This window comes from Vanessa tameamea, chromosome 11, assembly GCF_037043105.1.
Source record: "Vanessa tameamea isolate UH-Manoa-2023 chromosome 11, ilVanTame1 primary haplotype, whole genome shotgun sequence".
Lineage (NCBI taxonomy): Eukaryota > Metazoa > Arthropoda > Insecta > Lepidoptera > Nymphalidae > Vanessa > Vanessa tameamea.
The window spans coordinates 6072104-6084577 of NC_087319.1; the positions used below are offsets into that span (position 1 = coordinate 6072104).

Below are 12474 nucleotides of genomic sequence, written 5' to 3' on the forward strand. Positions count from 1 at the left end.
AAGTAACCTATGTCCTTCCTTGGAATTCAAAGCTTGCTTCATACCAAATGACATCAAATTCGGTTCAGTAGTTTGACCCTGAAAGCGTAAAAGATAAGAGTTACTCACATTTATAATATGTATATAGATAAAATTATCTAACGCTTATGTATAAAAGTAATATAGTATAAATAGTGATATTTTAATGTCACCTCTAATTATGTCTGATAATGGAAGTGTGGCTAACGATAGACTATAAAATTGATAATAGTTATAAATCAGAGCTATCAACGTCTAAACTTTCAATAGGCATTTATATATTATAAATAGTAGTTGTTCGCGCTTTAGGGGTGATCGTTAAACGTTAGAAATTAAAAATGTAGTCAATTTCATTCCTTGGATTTCAAGCTTGCTTCGTACCGGATTTCATCAAATTCAATTCAGTGATTTGGATCTTAAAGATCAACAGACGGACAGACAGACAGAGTTACTTTCGAATTTATAATATTAGTATAGATTTTGTCATTTTAAATACCTATATTTACAAGCCATGTTGAAACCTAATGTCAAGTTTAATTTAAATATAATAGATGTAACGTTGTATAAATAAAACAGTTTAATTAAAATAGTGGAAAAACATTCGTGTTTTGAGTGCAAAAAAGCCGTGATTGGTATTTAATTATGAAGGATAAATAAATGTATCTACAGACACAGGCACAAGCACAAGGTATATAAAAACTAGATGGGTTTCATGGTGAGCAGTAGCGCTGACCCTGGGGTGGAAAGAAAGGGCATTCGCCAAAGGAACCAAAAGGCAAGGGACATCAAAATAGTAATGTCAATTTCAACCGAAAATAAAATGGTTTAGACATCTTTTGAGATTCTCAAAACGCTACTGTAACCGCAACCATTGTGTGGACAAATAAGTTTATTTTTAGATAAGGCCATGAAGAGACATAATTTAGACAAATAATATCGCAGTTGTTAAGCCATTAAAAATGACCATTAATACCATAGTAGCATATTAAGTATATAAAAATTGCCCCAAAAATCATTTTTATTTCTATCCTAATAACTGGCTGGGTCCAGTGTAGGTAGACGATATATTACAATATTGATGATTTATACATTAATTTTCCTGTGACACTTTCCATATTGATATTCGATAACCATTAGTGAGTTCTAATTTTATACCCTCTCATGTCATAGGATAAATATCTGAATATAGGATTCACTAGTTATACCTAGGTCCTAATTCCTTTAACGTCGTTAGCAAATCATTATTGTACCTCAGCCCACATATAAGAGGGCGCTGTCACATTACTTTGAATTAACTTTAAACAACGTTATAAGACAATTTTCTCAATAGTTTTAACCCTCTCAAACTTGCAGCGTTTAGGAGCAATGAAAAGAGACGACAATAGCTGATTAACTCTCACTTCTAGCTAACACATACCCCTAGTACAAGGGGTCGCAAAATCTGTTACCGCGCTTGCGCGAATCAATAACTCGGAGTATTCAATTCTATCACATGACAGTTAGTACTTTGCATCGTGTACATTACTTCCTCCAATAGCTGCCTTAAAGATAATGTATTGTGAAAACAAGTAATGTATACCGTTTTATGTTTTAAAGTATTCATTGGACGTCTAACATTTTTAGAGTAGAGGTCTAACTTTGCGCCTGCGTTCTACATCCATGGACCATTTTGGGAAAGTGTTACTAAATAACGACATAAAGTGGTGCTTTTTTGAGGAAATCCTTAGAAAAATCCGATGTAAGTTATTTTAGTTATTATTGTTTGATAGCATTAATGAAATTGGCTTCTTGTATATTAAAACTTTAATATTTTAATATTCTACTTCCTCTTTTTACACATTCGCTAGACTTTGTTAGAGTTATTGATTCTTATACGACATTTTGGTTTTTCTACGCGCGGGTTTTTAGTTATATCACAAATACTAATTTGATTTTCCAAAAACAATTATATTTGTGTTAAAAAAAGTATTTTATACTTTCTTAATTATTTTTAATTTTACCTGAGACACCTGTCTTAAATGTATTAAACTACTGTTATTGACGATTCTTTATGAAGACATTTTTGAGACATTTTTGAGACATATTACCCAAAAAAATGTCATCTTTTCTAAAGATTTTTCTGCGTTTCCCAGCGTCGGGATTACCTATTCGATTCTGAAGAAATCATAAATATTAGTACTTAACGATGTTAAATTAATAAATATTATAATAATTAGAGAATTAAATAGATTTCACTTTGGTTTCCTCAAAATTGATATATTTATAGGAGTTTAGTTTCATAAATACGTAAATTAAAAAAATAACCTTTGATAAGATGACAATAATAACTTTCACTAGAACTTTACATCCAACATCTCCAAACATCTTACTGAACTTTAACCTCATACCGAACAATTATATAAAATATACCATTTATATACGTACATAAATAAATATACATGTATAAACGTAATGAGCATAAACTGGCGGCGTTTAATATTATTGATGAAATTAAATAAATAACAATATTTTGGTCCAAATATCGTATCAGATATCTACTAGCAATATAGAATGCATAACTACATAAATTCAAACATTTTCAATAAAATTGCTACAGTTTCTTCGTCACAATAGACAAATAATACTTTAAAAATAGCTCCTAAATGTCCCACGGTCGGGCAAAAACTCAACTTAAGATGTTTGGAGCTATTCCGCTGAAGCAGATAGACATATGTATATCGCAGAAGAATTTTAATTACATTACTAAAATTATATTACGAAGGTAGTCTCATAATAATAAATATGCTGTACAGAATGTCGTGTGGGGCAGAATGTTTGTCCCTTGGTCCGCCACCAGACTCCATCGTGCACATGCCACCACCACCTTTACCAGCGTTTCTGGCCAATATTGCTAACTTGACACCGCCATGCCGTGCGTCCAAGTGCCCCCCATTTCAAAACCATGAAGACAACGCATTGTTTCCCGGAGTTGAATACCACGAACTTCCTCGACACGGTAAGCACAATTGAGTATAAGCCCAGTACCAGTAGTATACATTCGTAGTATAATTATATAAATTCTCACTACTGCCTTATATTCACTTACTATACCTTCACTAAGCCGTCATTTGCGTGAACAGCCAGACATACAACATTATAAAAATATACATTATACAAGTAAACTGTCACAAGCAGTTTTTTAATTTTACAAATTAAACGTGATTTACATTGGTGATTAAAGAAAAAACAAATAGCTTCTTTTCATTTATTATTCCTGCATTGGTTTTATTTCGTTTTTTTGTCCAAGCCTGTGCAGATTTTTGTGTTATGCAACTAAATTATTAATATTTAATTTCTACAGAACCAGCTGGAAGCGACGACACGTGGTTCCTGGTTCTAATCACCTGCTGTATCGCTGTTCTCTGCATCGCGGCACTGCTGGCGTTGTTTTTGCTCAAATGCCGAGAGTACATAACCATTATATTTTATTAATATTATCATTTTATTCCTTTTAATACAAATATTATTTTTATTCTGAGTAATCCAATCCCATCAAATTTCATTAACTATTATTAAAGACTTTGTGCTCCGAAGTCCGAAATCACGTGAGGCTGAATTAAATTGATAGCTCAACTATAAAAAATCTAAGATATTATTAATAACCAGCCACCTTAAAAGTTAATTAAATGAATAGTAATAAAAATATTTTTATTTGATCTTGCAGAGCTCGAGGTGGATGCAAATCTGGCACAGGTAAGGCAGGCGGCTCCAACGCCCTATACGGGAGCGCAGCGCTGGACTCGCGCGTGCTCTGGGCGGCGCTCACCCCTCGCGGCACGAGACATTTCGTCGCCGACACCTACCCGCACGACGAGACGGAGGACCATCACTACGAATGCGTCGAGCCACCTCTCTACAAACTCGGCCCACCCGAAGATTTAACCATTACAAGACACTTCAACGTCGAATACGAGGATCCTGCACCCTTAATCGAAAGCTACTCCGATAGAACAGAAGAGTACTTCAGGAATGGAATGGAGACCCTACGTCGGGGAAACCGCCCTCTAGTCTCCTCTCCGACCAGAATCGAGAGACCTAATCTTCCCCCGTTGAATCTGCAACCGAGAACACTTAGACGTGCCCCTCATTCCCGCCGAGTAAGCGATGCGAACAATCCGGAAAAATCGGCCATCTGAACCGAAAATGGCGCGGTTTTTTCCGTCGCCGATTCAACCGATATCGATTACGAATGGTCGATAACCGATTCCAATGTGGACCGACTCGTTTGAGGACCATTTGTAAAACAAAAATACAACAATTACAGATAGATCTGATAAAATACGAAGATATCAAAAAAGGTTTTAATATTTGTGATGACTGTTAATGTGATTTCCTATTTAAGTTATTTTTCTTTATTTTAAGACAACATACTTTTTTATATTATAAATAATTAGAAACAATACTTAATACTAATTAAAAATTTGGGATTTATACATAATATTTAATATTTATTACAAAGAATTATTTTCTGTAAATACAATCTATTATTATAATACTAAGAAATGTGCAATGTAAATGCTTATAACCGCCTAGCCATAGATCTAGATCATAACAATCACATTTTATACCTAGTCAAAAAGCATAATTTTAATGAATTTTTCACCTCTTAGCTATAAATACTTTAAATTTAAATGTATTTTTAATCACAACTAAGCACTGTCAATAAATTATCTAAAACAATAGTTAAAATAACGAATAGTTCATAAATCAAGCTGTTTTGTAGTATTCATAAAATAGGTACTTTACAAACTAGAATTTTATAAACTTATGTGTATTTAAAATGTTTACAATACAACAATATTTTAAGCATATAATATCATAATATTGTCTTATAAAATTAAAATAGTTTATACAGAATAAAATTGGCTACAAATTACATCTTATACTGATTTAAGCCTGTTTTTTTTTCTTTTTTCAGTTAAATTGATGTATGTATAATTATAATACTATGGTCGACAGTATACAATAAAACTTTATTAGCTTATCACAACGCTATTTACTTTTTTAATAGAAGAGTTCTTTTACTTATATGAAATATCTATTTTTTTAACTTTAAAATTATTAGCAATAACAGTCAAAATTTGTTTACCTTACCATGTTGTCAATCACTTTAATATTAAATTCTATCTAAAGGCTGGCTTATACCACCGCAACTACCAACTAAATTCGAAATAAGCAGAAAGAATAGTAAATACGAAACATAACTAGCAAACATGAGTAATCTGTGCAAACTGCAAATGTACAGTTGACACATGACAGTTGACAGACAAATAGATGGTTTGTATGGAGACTGACGCCGTTTGTGCTTTTTAACCTTTATATATTTTCAAAAAAAGTGAAGTTTACAAATAAATTTAACATAATTTCGTTGAATATTATGATATAGGCTCATTAATAGAAACATCAAAATGGCTGACGAAGTTATAAAACATTCAGTGCATACGCTTGTATTCCGATCTTTAAAGAGATCGCATGATATGTTTCTTTCTAACCAAAGTATGTTGCCGCCTATTGACGAAAAAGCGTAAGTACCTATTATTGAACTGTAACATAAAATGCTACCTATCATAAAACATAAGACTTATTAAATCACTTTAATTCTAAAAATAACATAATTTTCCCTCGAAATAGACTAGATAAATAACTCACTTGTAAATGTGAATATATATGCTATAATAAAACTCTTTATACGGTTTAACAGTATCCAATAATAAATAATTTTGTAAGGCTTAACTGAATAAATAATTTAACCAATATATAAAACTTCATACTAGAAGATGCAGCGCGTTTTGGAGAAGCTGTTAGTATATAATAATATAACAAGTAGCTGTACTATGCAGTTTCATCAACTTTAAATTATTATTGAATAGACAAGTGTGAATTTTGGTAATGATTGTCTAGATTGAACCTGTTAAATTATAATTCATGTGTTCTACCAATTGAGACATCTTGGCTTCATATAAAAATAATAATAATACATTACAGTTCATTAGATTACATTACATAATAATATTACAGCAAATGTATTTTTAAATATTCATAGAGAGAAAATATTAAGATCTGTAAAGGCAAGGGATAGTTATGGACAAGTCATGTCTGCGGTACAGAAAGCACAAGCCATCAAGCAACTGGAAGCATTGAACAGACCAGACACTCCACATGATACTGGTAAGAATATAATATTGTGTAAAATAGAAACTAATAGGAATGTTTTTATTGCATGGCATTACTTAAAAATTAATATGTTTATTTGATTATCAGGTCTTATTCTTGTTCATTTAGTAATAATAAAATGAATCTATTTCAACAAAATAAATTTCATATAACACATTTTATTTTGTATGATCAATAGATATAGCAGAATCAGCAGCTCTAGGTTCAGATGGTGCTATGCTTCCGTATAGTGCTCCCACAAACCCAACACCCACTGCCATTATCTCAGCTCCGCGGAAAGCACCAACAATGCCACGACCCAAATGGCATGCGCCTTGGAAACTTTTCAGAGTCATATCTGGACATCTAGGGTGGGTGCGTTGTGTTGCAGTGGAGCCGGGCAATGAGTGGTTTGCTACAGGTATCTTTTTTATTCATATATTACTATATTCTCTAACTATTATACTGGGTGAGAACCCAATCTTCACCACTTACCACCAGGAGGCTCATGTATCAATTCTTAACTACTTTATAAGAATAAAAATGTTTAGAATCTGATCTGTACTCTTATTCTCTTTTAGGTGCTGCTGACAGAGTTATAAAAATATGGGACTTGGCAACTGGTAAATTAAAAGTATCTCTCACAGGACATGTGAGCACCGTTAGAGGTATATTTTTGTATTCATTAAAATGTATCATAATGTAAAATATTTGACATTAAATAAACAAAATATTTTATAATACTCTTTTCGTTTTTTGTTCCTAAGAAAGGCAGACACATAATTAAAATTTTAACTAAATGTTCTGTCTTAATTAAATAACATGTTTATTGCTAAATAACATACTAATGTAATCTTTAATAATCTTTATAAATAATCTTTAATATTTTTTGCAGGCCTGGAAGTATCCTCTAGACATCCATATTTATTCAGTTGCGGTGAAGATAGACAAGTAAAGTGCTGGGATCTGGAATATAATAAGGTAAATAATAAAATAGAAATTAACAGTATATTTCAAGGTATTTGTTGCAATTTTTTGGTCAAATTTCATATAGTGTATTCCAATTTCCAACAACTAGAATACTAAAGCCAAACAAACAAAATTTAATATCGAATTGACACAATATCATTGGTCGAGAGCTGGAATAATAATTTATGATATTATTTATGGATTTGCGACAAAATGCCGTTTTGAAAGTCGACGAGTCTGTATTAGCAAATCGCGTGGCATACGTAAATCAAAGGTGTTAGTTTTATTTATTCTTCGATTGGAATAGATTATAGGTAATTAATGAAATAATAGTCATAATGGTCAATGTACCAGAATTTTAGAATATTTGAATGAGTATCGTAATGCGTCAGGTGATCCGGCACTACCACGGGCACCTGTCGGCGGTGTACACGCTGGCGCTGCACCCCACCATCGACGTGCTGGTGACGGCGGGTCGCGACGCCACGGCGCGCGTGTGGGACCTGCGCAGCAAGGCCAACGTGCACACGCTGGCCGGACACACAGACACCGTGGCCTCGCTGGCGTGCCAGTCGGCTGAACCGCAGGTGACGCACAGAATTATATTAGCGTCGCCATTCTTCACGACCTAATTTTGAAAACTTTTACACTGTCACCAGTAGGTTGCAAGTTTTTGGAATTACTTTAAGTTCTTCCTAATATGTGTTAAATTATTGCAAAAAATGGGTATTTCAATACAAGTTATTGCACGTTATGTAAGAGACAATAAATATATTTTAATAACTTTTTAGATAATAACTGGCTCACATGACTCCACAATCCGGCTCTGGGATTTAGCAGCAGGCAAGTCAATGTGTACGCTCACCAATCATAAAAAGTCCGTTCGAAGCATCGTCATCCACCCGTCCCTCTACACCTTCGCTTCAGCGTCTCCTGACAACATCAAGCAGTGGAAATGTCCAGAGGGGAAATTTATTCAGAACTTGTCAGGGCATAATGCAATAGTAAACTGTATGGCGGTCAATCCGGAAGGAGTACTGGTTAGTGGAGGAGACAATGGAACCATGTACTGCTGGGATTGGAGGACAGGATACAACTTCCAGAGATTACAAGTGAGTATTAGTAATGTTATTTGTGTTTATTTGTCTTGTTTCTTTATATAAGGAATAATTAAATTTTACTGGGATGGTAGAATCTACTACTGTCACCATAAAAACGAATGAGATTTATGTGTTGCGAAGTCACATAACTCAAAAACAACTGGTTATTGAAATAAATCATTTATTAATTCAATAAAAACCTCAGGTATTAATATATAAATCGGCCATTTCCTAAATTTTTTTTAATGATACTTATTCACTTAATAATAAATAATTACACTGCACCCATATTATTGTTGTAACCACATCACCATTTTATTACAAATTTCATATTTTTATGTGAGCTTTACTCAAATTGACATCGCAGGTTAAATTTCACATATTAATCAATTAAAAAATGTATTTGTTCCAGTCTGCAGTACAACCCGGTTCCATGGACAGCGAGGCGGGTATCTTCGCGATGACGTTCGACCATTCCGGCTCCAGACTCATCACGGCGGAGGCCGATAAGACCATTAAGATCTATCGCGAGGATGACTCCGCCTCCGAAGAGACACATCCCATCAACTGGCGACCAGAGATATTGAAGCGAAGAAAATTCTAGACTGATTAAATGAATATTTTTGACATTGATTTTTTGTTATTATTTAAGTCGACATATGCTAATCTTAGGAAAAAAAATAACAGGTATTTGATAGATAGTTCATAGCATAAAACAGTGTTTTTTTTACATTTTGTGCGTAAAGCAAGATTGGCCATATAATTTAGCGATAAGACGCGCATGGAGCGAGACTGTGGCTGTAGGTACACGTTGATAAATATTGTAAATTATATAAAACCGGCTTATACCGGCATTTTTAGCAGACTTGAATAAAGAATATTTTCATTTTGATTATAGGGTATATGTTGTTAAATGAAGAATTGTAAAATTGTAATTTTTCTCATTTATTTGAAATTACAGAGTAACTAAATTTATTGTAACTTGACAATTTATTTTTAGTAGATCAAGTCTATTAGAATCGCGTTATAATTGTGTGGAATGTTAATACGTATAAATTTACATGTTATAATGTTATGCAATCAATTAAAAATTATCATTACAAATTTTAATTTTAGTAAATAAAAATATATTTTTGAAAACATGATTGTGCAATGTAAAAGTAAAGTTCTTAAAAATGAACTCACTAGCGAACAGTAAAAAAGCATAAATTAGGCAATAATTATACATTTACTAAATCTATGATTATGTTTAAGCAACCTACATAAGTATGTATAATATAAAAATAATTGCATTTCATCTGTGGCATTGTAGACCAATTGTATTCACCTAACATTTATTATTACATTGTAATTCTAAATGTGAATTGTGTAATATTAGAAATATATAATATTATATGTTTTTATGTAATTAAAAATATGATCAAAAAGCAATTATATGAATACTCAGGTTGGTCTCAAAACGTTAGTATAATGCCACTGATGAATAATTTAGACCATTATTCTCTTTTCTTGTGCTCGAAGTGTTCATATCTCATCTTCCAAGTCAAACTCCTCCACTGGAAAGTCCCCCACAGTGACATACATTGGTTTGACGAAACCTCCATATTTAGGTGGGCATGTGAAATACCTCTTGCCATTGACCCTGAAAATATGAACTTTTGAACAAAAACATCCCCAAAAATATGTATTGTTTAACAAATTCCGCTAACAGCGCACAGAGATGGTTCTATATGTCCCGATTAGTGATACTCCACTGTAAAGAAAGAAAGAAAAAGTAGCTTGCAAGAAAATGTAGCATAGCATAATATGTTGTCCTCACGAGCCATCGTTCTTCCCGCGCGGCTCGTCGTACTGCACGCCGATCCACAGTCCGCGTGCGTTGTCCAGCGGCCCGTTGTAGCGCACGGTGGCGCGGCGCGTGCCCTGCGCCGGCACTCGCACCTCGCAGCGCGCTCCCACCAGAACTGCTTCCGCTAACCTGTTATAATTTAAAACATTGCTTTAAAAGAACATTATTTCTTATATTTAGGCTGTTTCTTTGATGGTAGCCTACATTAAAGTGAAATATTTATTGCTTAAAACCTAGGAATTATATGATTGGTCTCTTTTTTAAAATTAAAATCATCCGTTCAAAATATTTAAATAATCAACTTTTAACTTAATGTATTTTAATATGTGTAAATATAATTACGATTTTTTTTATTTAGTGTACAATACTTTTTATAATGGAGACCTACATTGATTTAAAGTAATGCAAATTATAATTTTGACAATACTGAATGGATATTCAAAAATTATATATACATATATATTCAAAAAATTGAAAATACTAATATCACTAATAAATAAAACCCTCTGCACCCTCTAAATCCTCTACACTATAGAAAGTATAAAAGTTACATACTTAGCTTCTTCCTCGACTTCCTTTTGCTGTTGCTCTTTCATTTTGTTTGTTTCTTCTTCATTGTATTTGCCAAGTTTGTTACGTTGGAGAAATGAACGCAGAGTATCACCTTTTTTTTCATATTCTTCTTCCGACAAACGGAATCTACAATTAAAAGCTTGCAAATATTTATTTGAAGAACTAGTAATATATATACAAAAAAAATAAATGGTAATATGGCTAGAAATAGAGATTAATAGAAGAGAAAAACGCACCACTCTTACTCGGTAACAACTTTACACTAACTATCAAACAAAGCACAAACATGATATATCATTCTGTATTTAGAATAAAATAATCATTATATAATATTTCTATACTAATATTTTAGTAATTACCTTTCTGCACTATCAGCATCTGCAAAATCTTTAAACAAGGTGAAATTATCTGTGACATGTATCCGCATCCCATCATCAATTGGGTAAGAACCCAGCAAGGCATCATCATTGTTTATGTCACACACAAAATTATTTTTGCTGTCATAAACTTTAAGTTTCATTGTTGAAGCTGAGCCACCAGTTAGAAGCTCCAATTTAGTCTAAAAACAAATAGTGATTTTAATAAAGATAATTAATTTTAAATAAATTTTATGGGTAGCAAAGTTAATATAATTATATTATAATAGTTATCTATTGATAATTTTTAAAACAAGTTACACTGTGTTAGTGTCATCTTTGTTGTTAGATACTTAAATACAAATCAAGTAGTGTGAAGAAATACAGGTTCCAAAAAAAATAATTGTGAACTTATTTAGAAATAATCGATTAATATTTTAAATGAGTTATTTCTTTATGTTGCCCTTACGGTAGCGGTTAAATTTTTATCGTACTTAAATTATAATTTATATTACAATTACAAAATACATTTTTATAACAAAAGCTCAAATAAATTTTGTGAATCATAGTTACCTTAAATTCATGTATTGCAATTCCTTTTTTAAATCTGCGTTCCACCGGAGCTGCATCGTCGCTGTCCGATTTTGTTATTTGAACATTTATAAAATCTTGAGTTATGACCTGAATTCCTTCCATAATTTAAGCAAAATATAGATGCCGGTTTAAAGATCCCTTTGTTCCGATAAAATTCCAATAATCAAAAAAAGATAGACATTAGACAATGACAAACTTATTTATGTCACTGTCAGGCCAGGTACTGACAGTGACAACTGACACTGATTCCAAATAGATATACGAAGGTTATTAATTCCTACGTGACATTGGCGAAATAATCTGTGCCCTGTGGTACAACTAAAAGCCATTAAACTAAGAATTGAATTGAAGATTATTAATAGCTGTGTTTTAGTTACTATTGACAGGTTGTCTATTGGTACGATTTATTCCACTGTGATCGGGGTCAATAGAAACGATAAGTATTAAGACGAAAGAGAGACCCATTTAAAACTAAAGTTGTTTGGACTCATGAATATTACGGTCAGACTAAGGTGAATTACAGAAGTTCTAGAAATGCGAATATACATTGGGTAAATTCTATTCCAATCATAGAAATGAAAAAAAATACACAACTTTGATATGGAATTGTCGTGATATCATAGAGCTTGGATAAATTCATTATGAATTCGTAAAATAATCTGAAAACTCTTGAGAAATCTTAGTCAACAATCAGAAATTATAAAACAACATACAACTTATCCAAAAATTTGCTATCTCGGTTCACTTGCATTTTCAAATGTATAATGTTATGGTCGCACTTTAGTGTTTTATTAATAAGGAGCTGTATATAGTGCATAACATA

At 32.4% G+C, this 12474-nt stretch overlaps 3 protein-coding genes across 3 annotated transcripts; 2 read left to right on the plus strand and 1 right to left on the minus strand.

The window, feature by feature from the left end:
- The first annotated feature begins 1601 nt into the window (after positions 1-1601).
- On the plus strand, positions 1602-4933 carry LOC113400834 (uncharacterized). The gene is made up of 4 exons (XM_026640502.2): positions 1602-1756; positions 2811-3013; positions 3359-3464; positions 3722-4933. The coding sequence occupies exons 2-4, from the start codon at positions 2812-2814 to the stop codon at positions 4191-4193; spliced, it is 780 nt and encodes a 259-aa protein (XP_026496287.1). The 5' UTR covers positions 1602-1756; position 2811; the 3' UTR covers positions 4194-4933.
- A 383-nt stretch (positions 4934-5316) lies between these two features.
- On the plus strand, positions 5317-8912 carry LOC113400864 (pleiotropic regulator 1). The gene is made up of 8 exons (XM_026640538.2): positions 5317-5581; positions 6101-6225; positions 6410-6631; positions 6792-6878; positions 7106-7191; positions 7572-7766; positions 7971-8291; positions 8692-8912. The coding sequence occupies exons 1-8, from the start codon at positions 5466-5468 to the stop codon at positions 8881-8883; spliced, it is 1344 nt and encodes a 447-aa protein (XP_026496323.1). The 5' UTR covers positions 5317-5465; the 3' UTR covers positions 8884-8912.
- A 497-nt stretch (positions 8913-9409) lies between these two features.
- Positions 9410-11863, minus strand: LOC113400860 (tubulin-folding cofactor B). The gene is made up of 5 exons (XM_026640533.2): positions 11631-11863; positions 11061-11260; positions 10684-10827; positions 10099-10257; positions 9410-9921 (listed from the first exon to the last, which is right to left on the minus strand). Exons 1-5 carry the CDS (start codon positions 11751-11753, stop codon positions 9804-9806), a joined length of 744 nt encoding a protein of 247 aa, XP_026496318.1. The 5' UTR covers positions 11754-11863; the 3' UTR covers positions 9410-9803.
- Positions 11864-12474: the final 611 nt, after the last annotated feature.